The 20,170-nt window shown below is 49.6% G+C and overlaps 1 protein-coding gene and 1 long non-coding RNA gene across 8 annotated transcripts in view; one reads left to right on the top strand and one right to left on the bottom strand.

The window, feature by feature from the left end:
* Positions 1–20,170, top strand: part of PRPS2 (phosphoribosyl pyrophosphate synthetase 2) — a 45,301-nt gene that overhangs the window by 20,369 nt on the left and 4,762 nt on the right. For 5 of the 7 annotated variants that reach the window (XM_077889134.1, XM_077889136.1, XM_077889135.1 and 2 more), the window contains 4 exons: positions 5,375–5,473; positions 6,166–6,290; positions 11,953–12,126; positions 13,222–13,381. In XM_077889134.1, the coding sequence (XP_077745260.1) occupies positions 5,375–5,473; positions 6,166–6,290; positions 11,953–12,126; positions 13,222–13,381 (558 nt within the window). Of the gene's footprint in view, positions 1–4,955; positions 5,073–5,374; positions 5,474–6,165; positions 6,291–11,952; positions 12,127–13,221; positions 13,382–14,302; positions 16,889–20,170 lie in introns of those variants that run through there. The other 2 variants (XM_077889139.1, XM_077889137.1) reach the window with 2 other exon arrangements.
* LOC144308530 (uncharacterized) lies at positions 414–4,918 on the bottom strand. Its single transcript, XR_013375000.1, has 2 exons — positions 4,674–4,918; positions 414–1,195 (listed from the first exon to the last, which is right to left on the bottom strand). It is a non-coding gene; the product is annotated as an uncharacterized LOC144308530 (long non-coding RNA).

Here is a 20,170-nt window from a genome sequence, read left to right as displayed (position 1 = left end):
AAAGAGGATGGTAGCTGATTCAGTAGGAATAAATGATCAGGGCCCCCAGACTGCTATAGTGCTCTCAGAGATGGAGCGTAGAAAAGACGCCAGCGGGTCATTTGTTTCCCCCCCTGTTGGCTATTTTGGTTACTACTGTCAAATTCTAGAATTATTTTCCTTGTTGGGAAGAAGGCAATTCCGGCATATTTTTCTAAGAAATCTCAGCCCTGTAAATGCATATGGGCAGAGGAAGTAGGGAAGAAGGGGTGTGTGTCTCTCCATCAAAGGGCCGAGACAAAAAGGAGTATGTGCAGAGACTGGAGCCTGGTGAGATTTTCCAGACAACATCCCCCGCCCCCCCATTTGGACTTGTTTCAGTACCCCGAGGCCGGGGCTGCTTTATAGCCCCCAGAGTGCAGTTCTGGTGTCAGTAAGGACAGACACAGGTTTATTTCCAATCTGGGTAGTAGTTTCTGCAAGCTCATTAGAGGGAGGATTGGGAAGAGCCCCTGTAGTTCCTGGTGGCCCCGTTGTGGACAGCAAGACGGAGTCACTCATGTCAAGCAATGATGCGAGCAGTTAAGGGCAGTGCAGCGACCAGACAGCACCGAGACCAGCACTAGCTGATGACACCCCAGAACCGATACCAGGCAGAAGCAGAGGAGGTCTGCAGGGGCCCAGGACTGGTGATTAAATCCCTTTAGCAAGAGAGGACTTCTGCAGCAACATCAGACTCCTGAGAATGACCCCTCTGTGTCTGAGCACTCGGAAAAGGCAGCCGCCGCCAAGGGCTGTGCCCGATGTGTCCCCCAACAGAACTGAGCCTCTCCACCGGACCCACCGACGCCCCAGCTCAGGGGTGCGCCCACAGCCCGACTTCGTGTTTGGCCCAGGAACGTCCTGCCCCCCCGCCCCTCCTCTGGTTCACTGTGTGGCTTGTCTTCTGTCCTGCTCTGCGCGCCGTGTAAGAAGCCGAGCTAGCCATGTGGTGGGGTGTCCTGAAGTGTGGACTCCTCGCCCGCTTCACAATCACATTGCCCTTGCTCCGTGACCGACACCGTGGAGAGACACAGCCCGCAGGTGCACCTCGGAGCATGCTCAGGACCGCTGGCCTGGCCCACAGGATTCTGTGTCCTCGACTCCTCGGATGTTAGAAAATTCAGAAGAGTCAGAAAAGTCCCCCGGAGTCCTGCTTGAATTGAGCATAACAGCACTAAAAGGAATAAATCAGAGAGTGAACGTATGTGACCGTAGACTTTGCAGACGTCTCACGCAGGGTGAGATCCTAAGGGCTGGGCACACGTAGGTGAGGCCAAGCCCGGCGCCCTGCAGGAAGCAGTCAGCGGAAGGCGGTCCGGGGCTCACCCCTTTGCACCCCCAGGCACGAGGTGGAACTAGCCAGAGCTGAGACCAAGGGAGAATGCCTCAGAAAGGTGCTTGGGGGGCGGAGAAGAATTGAACCATTCGGGGATCTTGCAAAAATACATGCCACTACTGGCCCCAGTAATCTCTAACTTGGCAGAGCCATGTGAAGGAAAATTGTGAGGAAATGTGTATAAATCTGCTAAGTATAAGTGGGAAATAGAGCTCTACATAGTTAAGAAATTGTATATGGCAGCTGCTGGGTCACAAAAAGGGAAGAAAGATATGGGCATTAGGTAGGTGCCTAAAGTGGAAGGTGAAAAGGGCTAAGAGGCCTGAGACCCCGCATTCTGTACAGAAGACCCAGGCTACCCTACCCCATGGAGTTAGAAGTCAGAAAGAATGGGACGCCTGGGTGGCTCAGCGGTTGGGCATCTGCCTTTGGCTCGGGGCATGATACTGGGGTCCCGGGATCGAGTCCCGCATCGGGCTCCCCACGAGGAGCCTGCTTCTCCCTCTGCCTGTGTCTCTGCCTCTCTCTCTGTGCCTCTCGTGAGTAAATAAAGAAAATCTTAAAAAAAAAAAAAAGTCAGGAGGAAACTCAGTACCGAGACCCTGGGAGATGTAATCATGGATCTGAAGGACCCTAAAAATGTAAAGCCATTAGGGTCCCGGGTGCCCACCGTGGAGGTTCCCATCTTACTGATGAAAACCATCTCACAGTTAGACCAGGACAGGCAAAGAGCTAGCTAATAGAGTAGTACGGAAGGACAAATCAATGAATAATTTAAAGGATGAAGTACCCTTGGGGACCTCAAGGTGCCCAACTTGAGGACCCAGGAGATTTTGATAACCCCTAGAGTGTGATTATCAAAGCAGACCTTCAATGCTTCTGCCTGTAATGGGTTCTGGGGTGTCACCTGATGCTGGTCTTGGCGATACCTTATGGCTGTAGTATGCTTAGTGCTTGTGTCATTGCTTGACACAGGCTCCTGCTTGACATGAGTGACTCCATCTTGCTCTGTACACTCATCATTGGGAATTAGGACATTAGGAAGGTTGGCGAGAGGGCTGAAGGCGCCTGACGTTTATTTGCAACAAAATCTTTTCCCAGTGTCCTGGTTCCTTGAAATCAGCAGAAACTACTCTTCCAGTTTGGGTTGGGGGCCTTCATTTGCTGGAGCCGAATATCGAAAATTTCACTGCTCTTTCCTCTGGGTAACTCATCTAGGGTGTGAGCAAGGTGGTTTGCCAGGTTAGTCAAATCTGAAATGGACGTAGTTTCTCATTCCATCCTGGTCCTTTTAACTAAAAGGGAAAGATCCTAGAGCAGTCATTAATAACATAGAATTGAATGTTACCCCGATGGCTTCAGCATCTAAAGGAAGACCAGAATTTTCATTAAAGACAGTTTGGAGTCGATTCTACTAATCACAAACAGATCCATCAAATTTTGTGTGTAAGCCTCAATTTTGTTCCAGTCAACAGGCTTAGGAAAAGCCATTATAATTTTTCAGTGGAGATCTCCAGCCAGCTTAATAGCATCTTGCCAAAGGATAGGGGTCAGTTTGTCTAAAATCCTGCTCAGGATCTCCCCACTGGGCTAGTTTCATCCACTGTCTGGCCTGCCCGGCCCTCACCAGCAAGCACGTGCACCAACTGATAGAAACCTGAGAAAGCAAGGTGGTAAGTTCAAATCATGATTTAAATTCTTCAGCAAACCTGTGGGGGTCCCTCAGTCATTTTAGGAAACCCTATAGCTATGGCTGGAAGTTCAGCAGTAGGCCAGGGAACATAAGAAACTTGGGTCTGTTCAGGTCCTTAGGAGACTTTACATTAAAGGGGCAAGTTTTTTTTTTTCTCCCTTTTTTTTTTTTTTAAGGGGCAAGTTTTAATTGCTTCAGGAGAGGAGAGAGCAGAGGGAGACTGTGATGAAAGGAAAGTTCGGCCAAAGGATTAGCAGGTGAGAGCAGAGGAGATGAGAGGTGCAGAGAGAAGATGATTCCCAGGGGCGGGGCCTGAGCACAGGATGGCTGCCTCGGGTCTGGGGGGCAGGGTGAAGAGGCCCTAGAAGCCCCCCCTTTTTTTTAATTGTTTGCCTCATTTAGTTTATAAAGTGTATGTTGGAGAGAGGCAATTTTATATTCCTGAGAGTGTTTGGAAGCTTCAAAATACCAATTAAAATAGAAATCCCATTCCGTTTTAGAATCCTGGTGGTTGTCCAATTCAACTTTGAGAAAATTAAGTTTGGAGAGATCGAAAGTTCCCCATAATGGCCATTGAAGTTCTAAATTGCTTCTGGTTAAGCCAGTCCATTTCTTTATAAATGTGCATGTGGCAGGACCACAGGTTTTAAACATAAAACTCGCTTGGAGCCCCAGTTGGAGGGGCTGGCGTGCCCTCAGAGCGTTTTGATGATTGGGATCCTGTTTCATAGACGTGCTTCATGAACAGCCTGATTCGACAAGGAATCCGATGAAATACTGGTACAACCAAGGACCTAAATAGATCCCAAGTAAAGCCTGGAGAACTCAGACACAAGGCACGAAGCTCAAAATCCAGGAGAAAACGTACCCTTAAAACCCCAGGGTCGTTGACAAAGCAGTGCGGCCTAACAGCTCGGAGGGTGCTGCACCTGTTTGCTCCCCAGCCCCGGAGCCATCGGGGGTCCTCTCTGCATCTCAGCCTCTGATCACCGAGTAATCCTAACCTTAAACACAGACACTGCCAGTCACTCTACCGGCAAGGATGGGTTTCTTTGGGAATGAAAGAGAATTAGAAACAAACGAGGAAGGTGTGGCAAGACTGTATAGCAAGCGCGGAAGACAGGAGAAGTAGGCTTTTGAAGGAGGCCAGGGGGAAGTTGGGAAGGCTGTTAGGAACTAGAAGGTTTTCTTCAGTATGGTGTGTTAAGAGAAAACCTAAATGATCTCAACATTATGATGTAATTCCTTCCTGTGTGTTTTTACATGAATACACTCTTGTGTATTTAATGGGCATAGTTTGTGGCTGTTGGGAGTGAAATTTTTTTTGTTTCAATTTTGAGGTGTAATTGACAACATTGTGAGTCCGAATGAAATCTTTTCAGCTTATATATTTTAGGGTTGGTGTATGAGAATATTACTGTTTACAGTAAAATGCCGACCTCTTTTCTTGGGTTTAATCTATGTGTAGTCTCTTCTGTGTATTTTCTTTTTTTCTTTTTCTTTCCTTTTTTTTTTTTTTTTATTTTGGATGTAGACAGCCATGGTCCAGGATTTATGATACAGAAACTAAAGCTATGGAGAAGTTAGGTTACTTTTAAAGAGGATACAGTGACAATAAATCACCTGGCATCCCTTCTTTGAAGTAGCAAATTCTCGATCGCCGTATGGTGTTCTTTTTTTCAGTCTGGTTTTCGTTGAATTTGTGATGGTACGAGCTTCCAGCTGTAGTACATCAAGTCTTCAGGAGCTGGCCTGGGCTCTCAGGGCTGTGCAGGGGAGGCTCTGGCTCCCTTCTCAGCATCCCCTTACACTCCCTCCCAGACCAGCCTGTGGCCACAGTGGACTTCTTGCAGTCCCTGCATGTAACATCTCGGCCTCTGTGATGTCACACATGTTGCTTTTTTCTGGAACACTGGTCTCTCCTCTCTCTCCTCTCTGCCGGCCACACCTTAAAAGTAGTTTCCTCCAAGGGGCTTCTGGTTACCAGTCTCCTTAAACTGGATGCCCTTCATGCTATCCTCGGTACCTTTTATTTTGCACAGTTGTCACTATTTGAATTGTATAAAAAGTGATGTTAACGTGTATATATTTGTTTGCTTCTTTGATATTTGTTCTCTCTACCTGGTGTCAAGCACATTGTCTTGCAACAGCGTACGTAAGTCGTAAACATTGGGCGAATAAAATGGAATGCATATCTTCCGTTCTGAGAATGTAATTTCCTTGTTATTAATAATCAAATAAAGTATTAAATGACATGTTAATTTTATTAATGCATCTCTTCCCTTCTCTTTTCCTGTTATAAAATCTCCATCTTTATGTTTTAGAGCCGAGCTCCGATTTCTGCGAAACTTGTGGCCAATATGCTCTCGGTCGCTGGGGCCGATCACATCATCACCATGGACCTGCATGCTTCTCAGATCCAGGTTCCAGCATTTTCTTCCTTGCCCTTGGTGGTGGTGATCGGGGGCTTAATGCAACTGGTTGAATCCTAACTCTATTAAGTTAAATTGTTTTCGAAGGGGGTGACGTGAGTCGTGTTTAAGTTTGTATGCGGTGGCTCTCTTAGATTTTCATCTTTAGTGGACTTGGAAACATGGTTGAAGGTTGTTACCGCTGTCTGCCACCAACTTGCAAACGGCTTCAGAGGAGTGGGAATGGCTTCTTGGTAGTCAGCCTTACAATTCCATCTCCACTCCTCAAATAATTACAGTGGCAGAGTTGTGACGTATGTTTTTTCACCCTCCTCATAGCTTAGTTCTTCATCTATAAAACAGGCCACTTTATACTGTGCCTCCTCTGTGATACCATGAATATGAAGAAGCGTTTGGCTTATAATAAGGTGCTTAATTAAGACAACAAACCTCACTGCCCTGCAAGACCGTTCTCCTATTCCTTAGGATATAGGCAACCCTAAGATAATAGGTTTCCAAAGATAATGGGTTGGACTTACATAGGCTCCCGGAATGTATCTGTCTTTCAATGTAATTCTGTTAAAATCAAGAAAAGGGAGTCTGTTGAAAAGACTTCTTTTGAATAAAAAATTCAAATTTGACTTCATGCAAGAGGTTCTCTTTAAAACAAAACTGTGCGGTGTGTCGCGCACTTCTCCCCTTAGGGCTTCTTTGACATCCCGGTGGATAACCTGTACGCGGAGCCCGCCGTCCTGCAGTGGATCCGAGAGAACATTGCTGAGTGGAGGAACTGTATCATTGTCTCGCCCGACGCCGGGGGAGCCAAGAGGTAGGCAGACGCGCGGTTTTGCTTTGTTTTATTTTTTTTAATATGTTAGATAAGGAAGCACGTTCTGAATTACTTAATGCTCTGTTTTGTAAATGAACAAGTAAGGGGACTGCAGTCCTCACCTGCAGGGCAGGGAGCGGTCCTCTTTGTCATCGTTCATGCAAGAAGTACAGGCACGTCTTTGTTTTCAGCAAATATGTTTCAGTCGGTGGTTTTAAGAGTCTATTTGTTTGAGAGAGAGAGAACAAGCACGAGCCAGGGGAGCAGCAGAGGCAGAGGGAGAAGCCGGCTCCCCGCTGAGCAGGGAGCCCGATGGGGGGCTCGATCCTAGGACCCCGGGATCACGACCCGAGCCGAAGGCAGATCCTTCACCGATGGAGCCCTCAGGTGCCCCAGTGCTGGTTTTTAAGTTACTTTTTTCTGACTATAAAAGCAACGAGCCCAACTGGAAAATAAGACTTTTAATTAACAACACGATTGACTAAGCTAGTCCCTCCTCCTATAAACACCTGACAGTGGAGGCCAAAATAGCGTTTTAAAAAAGAAATCTGTGTCCATAGAACACCAGGAAAAAAGGAAATGTCCAGGGCTGGGAAATAAAGAAGGGCTGAAGACCCTGCTTATGTGGCCTGGCGGGGGGTTATCAGATCCAAGAAGAGGCTGCTGGCTTGGGTGTTAACTGCCCACGTAGAGGTCTTCAGAGAGAAGGGAGATGAAAGTTTGACCTCTCCCCAGTGGCACAGGGGGACAGCCAGCTTTACTCAGGCCTTTGGGGGGGGTGGGGGTGGGGAGGACAAAATAGCCACTCATGAGAAATCGGACTGAGAGCCTGTGCCCTGTGCAGGTGTGCGGTGAGCTCTGCGTGCCCCTTGGTGCGGGGATCCCTACGCTAAGAACACTTGGTCCCGGGCCACCGGGAATCCCACTGTCCCAGCTGAGCACTCCCCACAGGAGACCGCCTCGCGCCTGATGATCCCCGGGAGGGCACAGCCCACCCGGAGCCGGCGTGCGCAGAGGAGTCGGCGGCAGGCGGCCGGCCCTGTGGGGTGACAGGACACTTTCTGGACCGTAAAATGACCAGCTTGGACAGAAAGGGACACGCTACCCAAAGCGTCCCAATGCTAGCACACTGACTAGCGTGAGAAAGTGGCCCTGAGCCTCGGATCGGGGGACCTCGCAGGCGTTGGGAATGAAGGAACAGTCAGTGCAGGGAGCTCAGAATGAAGGGCGACGACGACGCAACACGGATTCGAGACGCGCTGCTCTTCCGCGACCCGACGTGACCCTGTCGCACGGGGCAGCGGCCTCCTGGAAAAGGAAGACAGGGTGCTTGGGGCTTCAGGGCCCAGGTGTAGGGGCCTCCGTCAGGGAGGGAGAGGGACAGAAGACCTCTGTCAGTCCATTGCAAAAGCAAAGAAGCTGATAAACGTGCCAGGAGTGCCCTGCAGCCGCCCAGCTCCAGGACGTACGTCTGTAACCTGCAGATGCGTCACCTGGCTCTCTTGTCCACCTGTAGCCTGGTTAAGGGACTTAGAATCAAACTAAAAAGCTCAGGAGTGGCCCAGAAAGCTGTCATGAACCCGAGCTGGGAAGCAGAGGTGCTAATTCTTAGAAGAGCCACGATGAGCACCAAGCTGCCATCTCTGGTGCTTGGTCCCCCGCACAGGAGAGGGGGTGAACAGGTGGGGCTGGGCCTCTGACAGCAGCAGGAAGTGGCCGTTGACAGGAAGGAGACACAAATACATCAGAGTCGGAAGCAGAAAGTGAGCGGCAAAGCCCCCATGCAGGGACCTCTGGGTCAAAGCACGTGGAGTGTCTGCCCGCGTAAGAACTCGGGGCAGTGGGGGCGCCTGGGGGGCTCAGTCACTTAAGCATCTGCCTTGGCTCCGGTCATGATCTCAGGTCCTGGGATCAAGTCCCACGTTGGGCTCCCTGCTTAGCGAGGAGTCTACTTCTCCCTTTGCCCCTCCCCCTGCGCTCGCTCACACTCGCTTTCTCTCTCTCGTTCGCGCTCTCTCTTTCTCTCTCTCTCTCTCTCTCTCTCTCTCTCAAGTATTAAAAAAAAAACACAGGGAATGTGAGTGGCATTTTGGAGTTATTTCTATAGCAAATGCTTGCTGTTCACTTGGAAACCTTAGTAAGTCACATAGTGGACTCCCTTCAAATATGGTGAATCCACTGGTGCGATGGAAGGTTCGAGGTGAACAAGCAGGCCAGAGGTACCTGAGCATAAGATGTAACTTGTTTTTAGTAACAGTTTTATTAAGATAGAAGTCATCTACTTACCGTCCACCTACTTAAAGTGCACAGCTCAGTGCCTTTCACTGTGTTCGTACAGTTGTGCCTCCATCACCACCACCGAGTTCCGGACGTGTTCATCACCCCCAAAGAAGCCTGTTCCCAATAGCCAGGCGCTCCCCATTCCCTCTGCCCCCGGCCCCTGGTCACCACTCATCTCTTCTCTGTGTCTCTGGACATTTCATATGGATAGATCATGCAATATGTGGTCCTTGTGTCTGGTGTATTCTTTTTTTTTTTTTTTTTTTGAAGATTTTATTTACTTAAGAGAGACAGTAGGAGCGAGAGAAGCAGCAGAGGGGAGAAGCAGGCTCCCTGCCGAGTGAGGACCCCAATGTGGGGCTCGATCCCAGGACCCCAGGATCATGACCTGAGCTGAAGGCAGACGCTTCACCCACTGAGCCACCGAGGCACACCCCATTTCCTTCTTTAGAGGCCTCTGTTCTTCCCAGTGCCAGAATTCCGTTATTCAGACATGTCCCCCTTTTTACTTCATACAAATGGAAATATCTGCTTTTTAAAAAACATCCTCATCCCATCTTAGCAGCGATTCCACAGCTGTGCAGTACATCTACTCTATTGCTCTTTCCAGCTGGGTGATAATTCGTCATAGGCATAGATCATCGTTCCTTTATCAGGTCGCCCCGTTCCTCACTTGGGGGTACCATTGTGTGTCCTCTTAAGCACCGTCCCGCCACACTGTACTTACTACATTTTGTGTACATTCAGGTCTCTTTCTAGAAGAGACCAGGTCCTGGGGCAAGAGCCGTTCGGGTTTTGATGGACAGTGACAAAATAATTGGGTCTTTCGGAAAAGGTAGACGGGTCAGCGCTCTGAGTGTGGACGCGGGTGACTTTCTCCGAGGCCTGCTGTGGAGCAGACATCGTCTGGTTTATAAACAGATGGCGATGATACGGGATCTTTTCCTGTTAATTCTGGTTGCCGTGGACAAGGTCAAGCGCCCTCTGCGGCCTGCTGCTTTTCCCCGAGGGCCTGGTCGTGCCTCTGCCTGTTGTCACGTTGGCCGGAAGCCTTTTCCTCCGGATCGTTAGGAGTTCTGTGCAGACAGGAGGTCACATCTTTGTTTCCTGTGGGGGTGGGGGCGGTGCAGATACTTCCCCGAGTTTTTCATGTCTTCCCTTGGTGTATTTTTCATCTCTGCAAGACTTTTTAGAACGTTGCTTCTGTCGTCATTTATCTCTTCATGTTCTGACTTCTGGGTGTAGGAAGTTTTCACCCTCCTCAATTCTTCTTCTCCCATGATTTCATATATTTTAAGACAAATTGCCTTCTTCCCTTTTTAATGTTCCAATTTTTCTTCCATCTGATATTTGTTTTGGAACAAAGAGTGAAGAAGAATCCAGCTTTTTCTCCCCCCAGCTATCTGGTTGTTCCAAAACTATTTGTTAAATAATCCATCTTTCCCCTGCTGATTTGAAACACCATTTTATGCACCAAATTCCCCTATCTACTTGCCAACTCTTGCCTTTTCTTTCTTTTTTTTTGGGGGGGGGGGATTTATTTATTTCAGAGAGGGGGAGGGGCGGAGGGAGAATGAGAATCTCAAGCTGACTCCATGCTGAGTGCAGAGCCTGACTCGGGGCTCGATCCCAGGACCCTGAGATCACGACCTGAGCTGAACCCTAGAGTCAGATGCTTAACCCACTGAGCCACGCAGGTGTCCCAACTGTTGCTTTCAAAAATGCAGAACCAACGAAGCAGAGTTAATGGCCAGCACTGAGATGCTGTCCTTTTCCAGGTCACCTTTAAAGCTGTCCCACTCGAGCAGCCCTGCTCCCTCTGCCAGGGACCATCAAGCTTTTTAAGAGCATATATTTTGGAATTTTTTTGCCACTTCCTTCCTTTTCCCCCCAAGTTTCGTTACCTCCTTCCTACTGTGGAGTAAGCTGCTCCCCAGCGGACAGAACAGTCACAGCGGTAACACGTGATAATGCAGTAGATACTACCACTGGCATCTTTGCTTGATGCAAAATAGTCATTTCATCAAAGGAAACAGGTCTCTGACCAACTAGAACTTTCTGCCTTTGCGAAAAGCCTCAAAGCTTGACACACTGCAGGTAAAACTTAACATTGCCACAAGAGGTCACTGTCCGGTAGGCTTTGCGGCTCGGTTGGCTCGGGCTAAGGAAGAGTGAACCTTAGCAGGGAGCACACCTACTGCCCGTCAGTAGTAACGTGAAACTGGTGTGGGAAGTTGGTGAAATGAAATAATTCAGGTTTAACTTTTATTGTTTTTCTTCCGGAAAGCACGTAAACACGTGTGTCGAAGAAACAGAAATGAAACTGCATGTGATTTGGGTTCCAGCTTGCCCTGCCTGAGGTTTCCGTGTGATACGTTGTCTCAACAGGAGTTGTTAGGAACACACCTTAAGTGTCCTGTACGTGGAAAAGGAGGATTGTAGCCCCGTGCCCAGAGCTCACTGATCAGCCTGGCCTGCCACCTTCTCTTTCTGGTGCCAGCCCAGCCCTTTCTGAGTGAGTGACTTTGGAGCATTTGCCAGGGATGAGGAAACTCAAGGTTTACAAGCCCCAAGGCCTGCAGCGCAGTGAAGTCCACTTTCATAAGCCCCAGTGTGGTATGTGCCTTTGTGAGCTAGGACTTCTGTCCCCACTGGCTGCACCACAGACTGAGCGAGTGGCGGTTTCTAAATCACTTGATTTGAGTTGTGTCTATGACTTGTATTTTTTTCTATTTTATTGAGTTTCATATATGCTGTATTTTTCTTGCTGCTAATGCTTTTTTCCTTATGCTTTTTTTTGAAAGTTTTATTTAAGACTATTTATTTATTCATGAGAGACAGAGAGAGAGAGAGGCAGAGACACAGGCAGAGGGAGAAGCAGGCTCCATGGAGGGAGCCTGACGCAGGACTCGATCCCGGGTCCCCAGGATCACGCCCTGGGCTGAAGGCGGCGCTAAACTGCTGAGCCACCCGGGCTGCCCTTTTTGAAAGTTTGTATTTAAATTCCAGTTCACACACAGTGTAATATCAGTTTCAGGTGTACAATACACCTGATTGTACACGTGCCCGTGATTTTTTTTTTAAAGTATGCACAGGCACTAACAGATTCCCATATTGATTTCCCATCCAGTACTTCCATCCAGTGGTCCAGGCACCCGGCGTTCGTTGCCAGGTGCCACGAACACAAGGCCACCTCTGCACTTGTCTCCCCGCGGCTTGTCTACTGTGCACCCCATGCCAGGCCTGTCTTTCCAAGTGAGCCCCGATTACCTCGTTATCTTGAGCGTGGCTGGTTAACCGTGTTCCTAAAATACGACCATAGACGTCAAGGGCTTTTCTTCTGTTGACAGTATTTTGCATGTCTGGCTGTGTGTTCGAGCAGGGTCACGTCGATTGCAGACAGGTTGAATGTGGAATTCGCCTTGATTCACAAAGAGAGGAAGAAAGCAAATGAAGTGGACCGGATGGTTCTGGTGGGCGACGTGAAGGACCGCGTGGCTATCCTCGTGGACGACATGGCTGACACCTGTGGCACCATCTGCCACGCCGCGGACAAGTACGAGGGGTGGCGTGGGGAAGCGTTAGAGCATCGCATTAGGAAAGGAAAAATGTCAGCTCTTAAAAACTGGCCTGTTCTTCCTAATGATTGCTGATTGCTGGGGGGGGGTGGCCTTTCAGGCCCATTTATTTTTTTCTTGGTGGAAGACAATCCCCTGGGCCTTTAGGGCCTGGTTTTCATTTTCCAGGATGAGCTTTCAGTGTCTGGAAAAGGATCCAAGAAGGTGCTCCCCCCGCACCTGAGCACGGAGGGAAGAGACCGTCTTGTGGGCTCCTTTGGGCCTGGTCTTCCTTCTCTTTGGCCTTCGCTTGAGCCTCCCCCGCTGCGGCTCCCGAAGGTTCGAGAGCTGGGCCGTGGCAAGTGGGAGCCGTGGTACGGAGCGCTGGGCGCGGGGCCGCTCTGACTTGAGCCGGGCTGCAAGCACGCAGCTCCCACTGGGCCAAAGGCAGTGTGAAACCAAGAATGCAAAATCTGTCAGTAGTTTAGATTGAATGTGGCTCAAAATGATGGTAGTTTGGCTTTATTTTTTTTTTAATATTTTATTTATTCATGAGAGACACGGGTGGGGGTGGTGGGAGCAGAGACACAGGCAGAGGGAGAAGCAGGCTCCACACAGGGAGCCCGACATGGGACTCTATCCCAGGTCCCCAGGATCACACCCTGGGCTGAAGGTGGCGCTAAACCGCTGGGCCACCCAGGCTGCCCGGTAGTTTGGCTTTATCAGTTGAAACCAGCGGTTCTCAACCAAGGACAGTTTTTGCTCCCCGGGAGACATTTGGCAGTGTCTGGAGACGATTTTGGTTGTCACAGCCGAGGGTCAGGGGGTGGCTGCTAGTGGAGAGGCCTGGGATGCTGCTCAGCAAAGCATTATGTGGGCCCAAGGCCAAGGCTGATAATCCCTGATTTAGCGGAATACAAAAGGTTTTGCCAGTACGTACCTTCAAAGATTGTTTTCGAGGCTAATAAATGTGAGTCAGATTGGTTTTCTGTTTTTCTTTATGGAACACGCTTTTTGCCTTTTAATTCACACTGAGGGGAGAATGTTTCAGGAATATTTGTGTACACTTAATTGTTTTGCTCTCTGCTTTACAGGCTGCTCTCCGCCGGAGCCACCAAGGTTTATGCTATCCTTACACACGGGATCTTCTCTGGGCCAGCTATTTCCAGAATAAACAACGCCGCCTTTGAGGCTGTTGTCGTCACAAACACCATTCCGCAAGAGGACAAAATGAAACACTGTCCCAAGATTCAGGTACTGCTACACAGCAGGCAGAGGCACGCAGTGAGGAATCTACCTTGAGCCCCAAAAGATAGCGCTGAGTCTTGTGTGTGTGACTGCGTGTGTGACATGCTTGCCCAGGGATAGCTGCCAGATGCTGTGGCTTCCCGTAACGGGGGGTGGGATTCACGTTAGGTCTGAGAAAGGCTGGGGCCGGTGCAGGTCAGAGTTGGAAATAGTCAAAACCGCACTAGAAAAGCAGTTAAGAACAGGCTGTTGTTGCAAAAAAGTTTTGGTGGAATGCAGCCACACATATTCATTGACGTATCGTCTGTAGCTGTCGTCACGCTACGATGACTTGAGTCGAGTCTGGCCCCGCAGAGCTGAAAATATTTACCGTTGGTAAATTATTTTTACCCAAAAGCTACTCACTGAACCCTGAGTGAGGTGATCACAGCTGTGCTCTCTTTTTTTTTTTTTTAAATTTTATTTATTTATTCATGAGAGACACAGGCAGAGGGAGAAGCGGGCTGCCTGTGGGGAGCCCGATGCGGGACTCAATCCCAGGACTTGGGGATCACGCCCTGGGCTAAAAGCAGGCAGACAGCTACCCAGGTGTCCCCAGCTGTGCTCTTAAGTGACGCAGTCACTGCGTTTTTGGAAACTAAGAAGAAAACCTTCCATGTGATGATTGAGTAAAATCAAACAGACAACCCAAGGAAAGGCTATCTCTGAGTACCAGTGACCCCGAAAAGCCTTTGATTGAAGGTCTCGCCTCCAGGGACCCACGTGTGATTGTAATTGGAAGGTAGAAACGGGCGCAGGTTGGGGGGGGTTGGTGATCGCGCGTCTTTGTGCTGGAGAAGTCGTTCCTGGGCTCTCTGGCTTCTAAGTTTTTCGTGGACTCCGACTGAGGTGTCCCACTGTCCTCTCCCCTTTTCTGTTGGCCTTTAGGTCATTGATATCTCGATGATCTTGGCAGAGGCGATCCGAAGAACGCACAACGGTGAATCCGTGTCCTACCTGTTCAGCCACGTCCCGCTATAGGCCCGGACGTGAGGTGTGGAGCAGGCCTGCTCGGGCCGCTGCCTTGTGTGCGTTTGCCTGACTTTAGTTTTAGGACTCAGCAACTCTAGGATAATGCAAAAGCGTCCGATCTTTGTACCCTGCAAGATCCATTGTTTCCCCCCTCTCAAGCTCAAGACCATTTACTTCTGGTTTGGGAGGGGTAGGGGGAGGGTGGTGGTTATCTGATCTTTTTACATGAACTGTCCTTAAGGTCATCCTGGCTCATTCTGACAGGTGACCTTTCTTTTGTTTTACCAGTACTCCGAGGCCACAACTTTCAAGTATGTAATTCCACTGCGGAAGGTCATAGTCTGTCTACTTCGAGGTCGCCAAAGGTGACTTCAGATTAAAGCCTTCTGTGTAAATACTGATAATGCCTATGGACATTTGGGTCAAACCCTGTATACAGAATTAGCCTTTTCCTTCCAAGTGCACCTTAGAAAATTTATAATACCCTGAATTCGGTTGGGTTTTTTTTGTTTGTTTGTTTTTTTGCTTTTTTAGTAACCAGGTTTCAAATAAACCTTTGTTATCGTGCTCAATTCGACCAAATTTTAGGTAGCTTCAGAGGGCTGCTGACACATTTACTTTCTGATAAACATTAGACATTATCACAAGCAATTCAGCATTTCTTTGGTTGTTGTTACCACTGCTGAGAAACGCATTATAACTGCCACTTACCTGAAATGTCGCGTTCTGAAATTCCAAAATTATGTTCAGCAATGGATCTGATTGAGAAAGTGTCAAGATAGACCCTACAGGCTCGCTGGTGCCACTCACGCTGCGCTCTGGCCATCTGAGGCGGATGGCTCTGCAAGCGGCTCTGCAAGCAGCAACTCCGTCCTACCATCTTTTTTATGGCCTCTTTTTAGCTCTAGCTTTTACTTCGCCTTCTTTCCAATAATCTCACGTTGTGGGTTTCCACCAAAACCAAGACTCCCCTAAGTTCCCTCAGGCTTACTAGTGTCTGTTCGTTATTTGTTCCTGACATCATAAAAAGGCGAATTTTTGTGAGTACCACCAAATGCATATTTAAACATCACCTCCTTCGTTTTGATTTAATAGTCTTTTGCCTTTTGTAATCAGAAGTAGCAGGTCTCCTAGACAACTGATTGTTTTAACTAAAACTGTTACATGAAAACGTGGGTAAGAAAGGCCTACAAAGAAAGTACAAATAAGTAAGCATTAATTGCTTCATTGAGATAAGGTTCAAGTGGTGGCCCAAGAGTGATCATGGAGGCAAAGATTGCTTTATCCACAGATGGCGCTTGACAGCATCTTCCTCAGTGGGGTGCATCCCTAAGGCGAGCTTTGACTCCCCATGAGTGTTGGTAGATGCGCACTGGTGCACAACCAACTAAATTCTTCAGCCCGGAAAGAAGAGAATTTGCCTGCGTAGACAAAGGCTGGGAATAATAACAATCCCTCCCTTCTGCTGAATCTTAAAACTTGAAGAGAGGAAATTGCCTGATCTAAGTTTTGCAGGTGGCAAAACCAAATCTTTAAGTCACTTGAACAGCAATTTTTAAGATTTCAAACTTCAGTCCAGCAGAGGTTGAAGTTTAGCAAGTATCGTGTTGGTCATTGCAGAGACCGGCATTTTGCTGTACCTTAAAATGGTTTTTGAAAAAAACAATGGCATTCTAGCCTGGTAGAGTCAGCTATGCGATACCTATTGGCTCTACCTAGGAAGAGTTGACTTGATAATGTAAAGAGCCTCCTTAGATGTATGTAATTTTTAGTTTTGATAAATGAGTGATATCTATTTCTTGGAATTTCTATGCAAAGACAGATGAAAATGTAGTTACAGACACACGCAGGTAGACGGCCTTGGCATATAAGCATAGACATGTTGACATGACTGACGAGAGGTGATTTAAACGTGATCATTTCGCCTTCAGATTGAGTCTAAGATACAGAGCTAGTTTTAAAATAATCCTCAGATAAAAATCTGCATTGTCATCGAATTAACTGACTTTTTCTCTCTTTTGGCCTCACTTTTTGTTTTCAAGTAGTTCTGCTATATTCACTAATTCGACTAGACTTGGCCATACACGGGGGCGATGTAGACCTCAACCATTTGATGGTTTCAGCTCCAGAAAGATGATGGGGGTGGCCTCAGGAGCGGCCCGATCGCAGAACTTGTGTATCCCTTGCCGCTGGTGTGCAAGCATTCAGGGAAACCACCCAGTGTATCGGTTCTGTCCAACTCTGCCGAATGGAGCTGGACTCATGGATATCTAGCCGAAAAGGGGAGCCAGAGAAGTACATGCATACCAAAGCTGCTCGTCCTCCAACTTAAATGATATTAATCAACCTGCAGATAATTCATACTAGAACTTGCCTTTGTTTAGATGTCCCTTAGATTCAGGAATGTATCATTTGCAGTGCTTGTATTGGTTTAGAACACACGATTTTAAGATCATCCACCACTGTACTAAAACATTTCAATAAAATCATGCTACTTCTTTCTATCATAGTTCGTGTCATCATTACGGAGTGCTGTGTTTTGACGGGGGGACCCGAACGTGTTTGGTACTTGAGGATTATAGCCTGGCAGATACAATTACAGAAAAGCTGGAAGTTAATGGAAGTCAGCTCTTGTCTGTTTTGAAGGTATTTCTTTGGGGAGTGACCAGCAGTCTCCTCGTCCCAAAGTGTAACAGCCGTGCCACATAAGATGACGCAAGTTGAACATTCTAGACGTTGCCTGTAACATTGGAGATCACACGGTATGCTTACACATTACAGTAGTAATGGTTGGTGTCCCCAGATTGGAGCAGACCAAACGTAGGCCCCATCGAGTTTTTCCATCTGCTCTGATTTCAGAAGCACCAAGAGTTTCCTGCTCCCTTGAAGCAACTATCTATTCAGTGAAGCTTTAAATTACTCTTGGGGGACAAAGGAAATTTATAATTCTGTTCTCCCGCCAAAGCTCAGCTTTATAGTGTGGGTAGTGCTGAGAGTGGCAGCATTTTGCCTCAAAAGTTCCAGCAAAATATAAAGAACTAAAACAGTCTTCCAGAGAATGTCACGGTTTAAGACCCAACATGATGGAATGTACTAGAAGGAAGAAAAATGATGGAGACCTGGAATCCAAAAACTCTTAGACCTAAAAATGCTGTCACATGTCTTCCGGAAGGGTTTCCTTTCATATGGGCAGATCCTGCCAGCTGACAGGCCAAGTGTCAAAGGGAAAACAGGAATTCTCGGGGGTTCAGGGGATCGATCAGGCTGGGGAGATCAGAAAGGGCTTTGTGAAGGGACTGCCATTATAGATGATCATTCCTGGAGGAATCTTCCAGAACCGCGTGGCTCTATTCCAGCAGGGACTGAAGCAGGACAGCATAGGGCATTTGGTACACGATATGTTTGAGGTTGGCCGAGGAGGCTGGAAGGTAAGGGCTGAAGCACGTCGCCAGAGCGTTGACCTCTATTGCATGGAGAAGTCTCCAGAATGCCTCCTTTTCGCTGCAGATCTTCACCTTACTGATTCATTTTCCTGCAGCCCAGGGTCCCGCCCCTCCACCTTCTCCCTGCCCTTGCTTTCCAGAGTTGCTTCACTGTGGTCTCAGCTCTGTCTTCTCCGACAGCGAAGCGCGTGATGCCCAGAGATTTTACCACTTAGTACGTCAAGGCAACAGCCAAAGCTCTTTGGGAGCGTTGCTTCACGTCTCGTGCCTCAGTTTCCATAGATGGGAAATGGCCTAACAGGGCTTGTACTGGGGTGTGACGGGGACTGCATGAGATCCCTAGACGTTTTGCACAGTACTTTCCGCCTTAAGGGCAGGCGTCTTAAATCTTACTTTGAAAGAAGCTAAGTAGATGCGAAGCCGCAGGATTTTCATGCATTTTGCAGATGTCAAGGCTCGTGCGTGTGTGGTCTCCTCACAAGCATGTCGTCCTGACATGTGACTGTCAACGACGGCGGTCGGTGGTGACAAGTGGCTGCATGTAGAGAATCCTTGCAGTGGCGTAGAGCTGCCGGGGAAGAAGGGCACACGTGCCCCGGGGTCGATCAGGGCCGTTCCCAAAGACCCGGTTCGATTCTCCTTCCCGCACAAAGACCAGCAAAGGCGGCGCCGGTGTAAAGGGTAAGGGCGCTCCGCCCTGGGGGCTTCCCCAGCTGAGGACTTAGGGGCGTAAATGCACCCCGAATAAGACCGTCCTGTGGTGGCAGGCCAGGCCCTCAGAGCCCTGCAGGGGGGGAGCAGGGCCCTCCCTGGGGCTGCAGGCCAGGTGGTGGCCGCACGGCCCATGCCCCCGCCGCACCTCGCCGTCGCCGCCGTCAGCCGCCCCTCCGCGTAGGGCTCTGTCCCCCCAGCGCTGTCCGGGGACCGCGAGCCGGTGGCCGGGCCGCGGAGTCCTGCCGCTTGGCCTGCGGGCGCGACGGGCCGGGCCGCTCGGGTCCCCGCCTGGGCGGTGTCACTGTCCACCTCCGTGGACACGGAGGTCCACACGCCCACCGGGGGCTCCCCGTCTTTGGCAGCCGCTCTGCCACCAGCGGGCCCTGTCTTTGTCCCCGTCTTCGGTGGCTCGGCCCGGGGACAGGAGGCCGCCGGGTGCCCGCCACCGTCTGGGGCCCGGAGCTCGGTGCAGCGCTGAGCCCGAGGAGAGGCCGAAGCCCAGCCGCCCTGCCCCGCAACGCGGTCGCCCGTGCTCTGACCTGTTGGCTCCCGCCGCCCACGCCGCGCGATCGGGCCGAGCCTCGATCCGGTGACCTGGCGGGCTCCAGCCTCGGCAGCCCACACACAGGGTGCCGGCCCACCCCGCCCCCGAACACGTGCTGCTGGCCCACGTGCACTTTCCGGCTGTGGGTGCGCACCTCCCCGCGGGTGCCCGAGGGAGTGTGAATAGGGTGGTCATCTGGGGACGTGGTGGCCTCGGCCTTGGGCTTCTCCCTGCCTGGCCTCGCGGCCACCATCCTCACCCCCCACCGGTTTACACTGTCCTAATGGCAGAGTTCCGTGGTCAAAAGGAAAACCAGCAGCAGTCATTTTACATGTTTTTAAATTTGCATTTCAAAAGAGCGATAAAAAGAGACTGGGAAAGCGACAGATGGCATGCAGTGGACAGTGTCCTAAATCGGGAGTGTGGCAATCTGGAGTCTGGTTCCGGATATACCACTAGCAAGCTGTGTGACCTTGGGAAAAGGGCTACACCCCTGTGAGTCTGAGTATCTGCAAAAATCAGAGGGTAGATGATTGCTGAAGTCCCAGCAGTTTTTTTTTTTAAAGATTTTATTTATTTATTCGAGAAACAGATAGACAGGCAGAGGGAGAAGCAGGCTCCATGCAGGAAGCCCGATGCGGGACTCGATCCCAGGACCCCAGGATCAGGCCCTGGGCTGAAGACAGGCTCCAAACCGCTGAGCCACCCAGGGATCCCTCCCCAGCAGTTTTTAATTAGCCTAGGCTCTCTGTTCCAGACGTAGTTGGAACATCTAGTAACCAAAGGTGGCCCCAAAGAGACAAGCTGGTTACTTGCCCCTCAGGTGCAGCACTAGTTTTGCTGGCTGCACCGCTCGCCATTTCTTTGCTGGAAGCCCTGATTCCCAGGAAGCCCCCCAGGCCTGAGCAAACCAGGATGCGTGGTCACCCTCGTTCTGTCCTCTACGGTAGCTGGTTCTGGATCCCCAGCACCGGCCCTAAGGACTCCCATGAGTGTGGCTCTGATTTTGTGCCCGGCCATATGACAAGCCCAACTGGGTGCCAGTGACCTGTGATGTCACAGTTCTTACTGAATACGTTGTCA

Source organism: Canis aureus, chromosome X (assembly GCF_053574225.1).
Source record: "Canis aureus isolate CA01 chromosome X, VMU_Caureus_v.1.0, whole genome shotgun sequence".
NCBI lineage: Eukaryota > Metazoa > Chordata > Mammalia > Carnivora > Canidae > Canis > Canis aureus.
Note: the sequence above shows the minus strand (reverse complement) of the source record. Positions and strands in the feature narration are given on the sequence as shown.